The 7,902-nt window shown below is 43.5% G+C and overlaps 1 protein-coding gene across 3 annotated transcripts in view; it reads right to left on the bottom strand.

Annotated features, from left to right (window-relative positions):
* Nucleotides 1-431: 431 nt before the first annotated feature.
* The window catches only part of Nalcn (sodium leak channel, non-selective), a 198,647-nt gene continuing 191,176 nt past the window's right edge, over nucleotides 432-7,902 (bottom strand). For all 3 annotated transcript variants that reach the window (XM_090341914.1, XM_090341916.1, XM_090341915.1), the window contains 4 exons: nucleotides 5,564-5,714; nucleotides 4,086-4,235; nucleotides 1,487-1,604; nucleotides 432-736 (listed from right to left, as the gene is read on the bottom strand). In XM_090341914.1, the coding sequence (XP_090198040.1) occupies nucleotides 540-736; nucleotides 1,487-1,604; nucleotides 4,086-4,235; nucleotides 5,564-5,714 (616 nt within the window). In that variant the 3' untranslated portion in view covers nucleotides 432-539. The remainder of the gene's footprint in view (nucleotides 737-1,486; nucleotides 1,605-4,085; nucleotides 4,236-5,563; nucleotides 5,715-7,902) is intronic.

Genomic DNA, 7,902 nt, shown 5'->3' with positions numbered 1-7,902 from the left:
AATATTTCTAATGGAAATGGGGATGGTGAGGAGGAAGCAAGCCAAAAGGAAGCGAGACTATAACTCCTGAACCAAATGGAGCAGCCACTTGGGGCTTAGCACTCTTTTAGGGTAGGGATAATGCCAAAGAGTGCACATAAATAAATACACATCTCAGTTCACACAGACAGAATATATAGAATAATCAACGATCTTTATCTGCTCTAATATTATCAATACTGCCATTATTTATATATTTCTTTCTTATCTCTCTCTCTCTCTTTTGGTGCTAGGATAGAACCCAGGGTCTTGTACATGCTAGGCAGGCACATGACCACTGAGGGACACCCCTAGTCCCAATTATTTTTTAACATATGATAATAACCCATCACCCCCCCCACACACACAGCTTTGTCAGGCCATTTTTAGGCCTTTCTACGGTAGGACAAATGAAATTGGCGCAAGAATGAATTGGCACAGGAATATATTATGGATTATTCACTGGATGATGAAGTGGCATATTAGAAAAGCGTTTTCACCACTAGACTTCCTTCTGCTGTCTAAATGTCCAAAAGGTCATCACCACTTTCATCACTCTCCACGGTCAGCTGTCTTGTCCACCACTTCTTAACCTCGGAGCCACAGGAAGCTGTGTCAGGCATCGGGTTCATCTTGCATACCACTGATTTCATTGTTGCTCTCCCTCCTGACCATGAGTGGACAGGAGGCTGGTCTGGTTGGCTGGCTGGTCTTGGTGCTGTGAATTAACAAGAGTCCTCTGAATGAATTGTACTGTGTCTTTGCATCTATGGCAGTCCCTCCCGGAGAAAAACGCTATTCCCATCAGTTGCACTTTTGTCTCCAAGTCCTATTGCTAGATATTATATGAGAAATCTTGTCAACATTTCATTCTTTAGAATAGATTTTAAAACCATGCTTATGGATATTTGGGGAAAAATACATGACTGGCCCTTTTCACTTTGAGATAATTATAAAAGGTAGAAAATGAGACTAACAGTTCCAGTTTGGGGAAAGAGAAATGTCACAGAAATATGTGCTATTGGTATAGATTACCATATACATATAAAAGTAACAATCAAAGGGTGAAGAGTCCCCAAGTTATGAACTTGGGTGTCCACTCTGACCCCATAACCTGTAGATACATTCTCATCAGCAAGTTCACATTTCTGAACCCACTGGAACTTGCCCTAGAAGGAGAACGAGGTACATCAATTGCTTCCTTTTTCGCTTTGCTTCCTGGCTTCCCCCACCACACCATCCCACCACAATCTGCTGCCTCACCAGAGGCCCAAAAGCCACGGACCAATTAAAACCCCAGCTGTGTGAGCCAAATTCAACCTTTCCTCTTAGTAAGTGCATTATCTTAGGTATTGGTGACAACAATAAGAAAGCCAACTAACGCAGCCCTTAAAACCTAAGACTCAAAACACAGAAACATACTTATTTTCAATGATCTGCCAATGGAAAACATGACCAACGTGCATACCAGATGGCAACCTCCATTGTCCTAACTTCCTCTGGGGCTTCCCAATTTCACTTCCGCCTTGTTGACTTCCTCCACGGTCAGACAAAGTAGGGCTCAGAAGCTGCTGCTGGCTGCTTGTCTGGATGGGGGAGGAATTAAGAAGTGATAACTGCTTCTTATTTTATGTTTTCCCCCCAGTTTGATACAAAGTACGTGTAGGTTTGTAGGTACTTAGGGGATACAGTATAATTCAATATGTGTATAATGAATAATGACAAAGTTAGGATACTATGCATTTCCACCTCCTCAAGTATTTATTCTTTCTATAGCCTTGGAATTCTTGGACTGATTTATTTATCTATAATTTGGCAGTTACTGGGGTGTGAACTCAAAATCTTGCTTTCTCATCTTGCTCATGACTGGTACTACAGCATTTGAAACACAATTCCAGCCTGACTTCTGGTTTGGGAGATGGAGTTATGTGGACTTTTCTGCCTGTGTTGGCTTTGAACCACAATTTTCTGGATCTCAGCCTCCTGAGAAGCTAAGATGACAGACATGAGCCCCTGACACTTGGCTTCTCTGGATAGGCTGAAGTATTTTCAGACTTTGTGGTAGAGTGTAGTCTTTCTATTAGCGTGGATGGAACTGGAGGACATCAGTCAGGGAAGACAGGCACAGAAAGGCAAATACCAAGTGAGTTTTTTCACCCATCGGTGCATGTCAAACAATTGATCTCACAGAAAAAGCTCTAGCTCTTACCATGCTCTTCCTTCTCAGTCACTAGTCTGGACCCTTCATTGTATAATGAGAAGAGGAAAGCATGGCAGGAAAACAAATAGAGTAAAGGGGATGAGCTGTGTCAACAAGAGGGAGAGGAAACATATGAGAGTGGTAGAAATGGTTGAGGAAAGCTACTGAGCCTGCAGTGCACAGCAGGCCACACAGAGCTCTAGCAGTATCTTTGCTTTGTTATTCCTAAGCAGTACCTCCTATTTTTTCCTCCATACTTGAAGATACCTTGACCTCTTCAGGCCTTGGCTGGCAAACAGAGATGGTGGCAGTGCAGAAAGGAAGTGGGCGGGGAATGGGCGGTTTGGGGAGCAGAGAGCTTGACGAGGTAAACTCAAAGAAAAGTGTTTCAGCCCAGAGCCATGGGTCCATGGAGAGCTCAGCTGATGAAAATCTGACTAATAACTCACAGACCCTTTAGTTTCTGGTTCACCCATTACCTTCTTAGCCAATGCTCTTGTCTTTGCCTCATTATTCCTTGTCTTGGCTTTTGGGCTATTTCTTGGACTTTTAATGTAAGAACTCTACAATGATTACTTCCCATGGTCACACTGGGCCTGTCTCAGGGTTTGTCCTAATTTCACCTGGCTCCCATACACAGACCGTCCCCCTTCCTGTCGACAGTGGCAGGTGACTCCTTCATGTTAGGGAACCCACAGCATGGACTCACTCCCAACTGAGGCAGGGCAAAAGGGAGCCTCTGGAACTGCTCACCAGGCCATGGAATTTTACGCTTTTGAGTTTCTTTCCGAGTCCATGCATTGATTCCAGGGGTGCCTGGGACTCTGCAGAATGCTGGATAGACTCCATAGAATCTCATTCCAGCCATTACTGGAGCCTCATAAAGGGGCAGGAGCTCCCTGCCAGCTGCCTCTCACAGCCCTGGCTCCCCAGGATATGGAGGAATGTTCCTGTTTTGTTTTATAATAGTCATGTAGATTGAGCTTCCACGTAAAAATAGGCTGGGTTTACTTAAACAGGAGCTCCTCAAGCCTTATTTCTGATTCCATATGCTTCTGTGACGTGCAGTTGAGAAAGGACAAATCCTGGATGAGTCTGATGGTTGAAGGGGGTATGCAAACATTTTCATGGACTTTACTGCAAATGTCTGTGACTTGCTGAGGAGAAGAAAGAGTGTGTAAACCATGCTGATTCTGAGGCAGACTGTATTTCCAGCCTTAAATCCTATCCTTAGAAGTGGATATTACCCTCTAGACAGAATTTAAAACAACAACAATACTCAGGCCATTAGTATTTTATGGTATCTATGTATTGTATTTTGGATTTTGAATGCCCCGTAAAGACAACGTGTTGGCTTAGTTCCTAGTCTGTGGGAACTCACTGGAAGTTGGTAGAACCTTTAAGAGGTGGGGCCTAGGGGAAGGAGGTTAGGTCATTGGGGAGCATGTCCTGGTACTCAATTCCGTTCCTGTTGTTTGGTTTCCTGGCCACCAGAGAACAAGCAGCAAGTTTGCTGTGTACTTCCACGGTGTTGTACTAACTCAGCTCAGGTCCCAAAGCTAACCATCAAGCACCATAGTGGTTAACATCTCCTAAGTGGGCTCTAGTAAACCTTTTCTCATTTTAAGTTGAATCTTGGGTATTTTATAACAGCGAGGGAAGATGACTCCCATACTGTACACATCAGGGTTTTTGTAACTTACCTCCACTGAGTCCTGAATGGTTAAGACCAAAGCAAACCTGGATGGACACAATTTCCCATTGCTTTAGCTTTTGTTCAATAAGAAGTAGTATGACCTTCTTTGAAGTGGCTAATTGCTTTTTGTTGTTGTTGTTGTCTACCTAGACACTGTCATGCCCTACCTACCTCGGGTTGTGCATTCCGATCCTGACTGCTGGCCTGTGTGTCCTCACTTGGCTGAGTGGTCTCAATGCTGGGAGGTTTCAGGAACCGGCTCAGCTCTTGCTGCTGGCTCTCTCTCAGGCTGTGGATGATGCTGCATGATTGCTGCTGTTTCTATGGGAACATGGTGGTCTTTCAGTAAGGGAAAAGAAAGCCAGTATTTCTTCCTCATTCAAGTCATATTTTCTTCTTCTCTCTCCAAAGGACTATGGGATTGCTGACCCCACAAGACCCTGCATATAAGGACCCTGGGCTAGTTTCTCTAATCCATTAGACTGATAAAAAAGAAGTCTTTGTTAGGCTGATTTCCAGTAGTTTATGTTTTATTTAAAATGACTAATGTGGTTGTTTCGTTTTTCCCTTCTTATTTTATTGTGTGATTATGAAACCAGTGTCAGTCCTTCCTTTTCCTGCAAGTTGGAAGAAGGAAAGAGCTTTAGGCAATGGAGCAATTGTGCAATGGAGCCTATCCTGTAGGCCCGTCCAGCAGCCAGTCGTCTTGGCTCATCCCGAAGCCAGAATTCCTCGTGTTCTCTCAGGGGCTCATGAGTTCCCTGGAGCTGGGAAAGCCAAATGAGTGGACAGCTAGCCTCAGTGGGCAACTGGCATCATACTAAGCACAAGGATGGGTAGTCTCTCTCCTCTAGGGAACCTTTCCCCTCTATCACATGTTTCTGCAATTGTTGGTGGTAGATCAAATATATATGCATATATATGCACATAATTGTAATTTTATATATAATTTGTCACATATTAATTACTTACTGATGAGTTTTATTTTCTTCTCTGTATATGAAACATAAGTAAAGATTAGCTACAAAAGTAAATGATAGAAATACTCAATGTTGATACGCTGTATGATAACATAGTATATATTCATTAAAAGTCAGAGACTCTTAGAAGCTTATAGTTCAAGAAGCAGAAATAAAGCATTAAAATCCCATAAGAGGTGGTCTTTAGAAAGAAAGCAACCTCATCAGCTGTATGTTGGAATTTCTTAGCAGCAACATAAAAGCAGTTTGCATACATTCACTCTCAGTAGGTATTTTTGGAATTTTGTTGTTTAGTAACTGAAGATCATAAATATTTGAACATAAGCTTCTCTTTGAAGCTTTATGTAATATTTCTAAAATATGGCTAAATTGAAACATGTTAATCACCCACCTAAAGAAAACATGCTGAATTTGAACTTGGAGAAGGTTTGCAGCCAGATTTGACTGTGGTCCTGAGTGGATGGATGAGGATGACTGACAGGTGGGTGGGTGAGGATAACTGATGGATGGGTGAGGATGACTGATGTAACTAAAAGACTGGGGGTAAGGTGTGTGTGTGTGTGTGTGTGTGTGTGTGTGTGTGTGTGTGTGTGTGTGTAACTTTCTTTGTGCCCTTCCTTTGTGTGTGTGGGGGGCAGAATCCATGTGTGAGGTGTGGGGTTCACTCACAGCCCGGATACGCTTCAGGCACTTCTTCAGCCACATGCGGATGGTCTGTTTGGCCACCTCCTCCTCTATGGTGTATTCCAGCTGTTCCCGAGCAAGGAGCTCCTCCAGCTGCAGGCTCTTCCGGATGTCCACAGAACGGTAGGAGAGCATGCTGGGAGGTGGGAGGTGGGGATGGGGGAGAGAGAGACACAGCAGCATCATAGGTCTAATTCACATGAGTTTTAGATTCTTAGATGCTACCTGACTGATGCAGTCTGACTATAGCACCAGGGCAGTCTTGGTTCTTGTTTCACTGAGTGCTCAAGCCAGTTAAAATCTGAGGCACTTATAACAGTAAGTGCCACTGAAGAACTTGTACAACAAAAGATTCAAGCTAGGTAATGACCTACCTTGCTAGCTGGCTAAGAACAGAGTGTAATTTTCTCTGCAGAAAGAAGAGTGCTCCCTCTGTCCTTTCTTCAGAGCTCCATTTGGTGATCGTTAGTATGCTCGGCTGTGAGTTGGGCGTGCCTGGGTCCCTGTTCTGTATTTACCTCATCTATTCCTCCGTGTCCTCCTTAATCTTAGAAGATACAAGGTAGAACTGCATATTCGTTCCATGTAGCTCAGGCTCAGTGTATGGTACATGAAGCTAACAAGCTGATAAGTTGCATTTGGGGACCAGGAGGCAGTAAGACTCCACACGGCATATCATGGCCGAGTAGTCCACAGTCACAGGAGGACACAGACTCATCCAGCATTACAGAACACCCTGGTACGGTACAGTTCCAGAATCCCAGCTTTTCACTCTACCCTGCACTGTCAGCACAGGTTCACCAGTTGAGCCCAAGTCATGGCACGAGAACTGCCAGGGCATAGGGACACTGGCCTTTCCTTCATTGCTGAGTCTCTTTCTGTCATGGAGGGAAAAACTGCATTTGTTTTTCCCATCCTCTGCTCAACAAAAGCGATCCTCACATAACTGTTTGTATTATGACCTACGTTAGAGGGACAGGGAGGGGAACGACCCCTCCACGGATGCCGTCTGGATCTCTCTGTGTTGAAGTCACCACTGTGCCCACAGAGAGTGGATGCTAATTGTTAGTGACGGCAGTATGTCCATGTGTCTTCCAGTCAACCTAAAAATAATTTGTCTCCTCCAAGAAAAGTCCCCTCCTGAGATATAACATTCTTTGTTACTCATATGCATTTTCTGATGTGTCTTTTTCTGCCTTTCAGCTTGTTCAAGGAAGGAATGGATGGTGGGAGATAAAAATGGATAACTTCAGTGCCGGGAGTTTGGCCTAGTGGTTAAAGTGCTTGCCTAGCATGCACGAAGACCCGGGTTCAATTCCTCGGTACCACATACCTAGAAAAAAGCCAGAAGTGGTGCTGAGGCTCAAGTGGTAGAGCTCTAGCCTTGAGAAAGTCCAAGGACAGTGCTCAGGCCCTGAGCTCAAGCCCAGGACTGGCAAAAAAAAAAAAAAATGGATAACTTCAGATCCTACTCACATCTACTCTTTCTTCCTCTCATAAGTACTGGGAACTTCTGTGCACCTCAGTGCTCCCAAAATTTGAAACACAATACCCAACGCTTAATGCGTCAGGTACTTCAACATGATTAAAATAGCTACTGCTACACAGGATTCTTAAAAATTCTTTTTTAAAAAATAGGTCCCTTAAGTGCTTTTGCATTGTGGATGCCTCTGGCACTGGGGCCCATGCAGACATTTTTTTGAATGATCTTTTCAATCTGTGCAATGAAATAAACATTATTATGAAGGAAACTAAGGCTACTGAAATAAGTCTCTCCAATTAGTTTCCTTGTAAAAGCAGTGGGGTGATAGAGTGAGCTAGCCCTTCTTTATTGTTTTACTAAATAGTATCCAGCTGGGGTCATGTGACTAGTACAACATAGAGATTTGGGAGAACACAAAGGTATCAGTGATAATGATATGCAAATTGTTAATGCTACTTTATTTATTGCCTACATTCATCAGCAAAGAAAATGCTGCACTTTGGGGAACAATGATTGGAAATAAGGGCATTGTTTTACCTTGAAAATCATAGGCTTCTGAGTTTTACCTATGAGATCCCGTTTAAGGAGTTCCTATGGGTTTGGTATTTCCCCAAAATAAATATATTGAGGTCCTAATCCCTAGTGTATCAGATACAATCGATTATAGGTTGGCCTTAATCCAATATGACTGGCCTTCTTATAAAAGGAGGAATTTGGACACATGCCCACATGTGTGCATGTATACACGCACATGCACACACACACACACACACACACACACACACACACACACTACAATATGCCAATAAAGGTGAAGATGAGGTACTGCTCTAGAAGCTAA

The sequence above is a fragment of the Megascapheus bottae genome, chromosome 11 (genome assembly GCF_031878675.1).
Source record: "Megascapheus bottae isolate mThoBot1 chromosome 11, mThoBot2.hap1, whole genome shotgun sequence".
In the NCBI taxonomy this organism is placed as follows: domain Eukaryota; kingdom Metazoa; phylum Chordata; class Mammalia; order Rodentia; family Geomyidae; genus Megascapheus; species Megascapheus bottae.
Note: the sequence above shows the minus strand (reverse complement) of the source record. Positions and strands in the feature narration are given on the sequence as shown.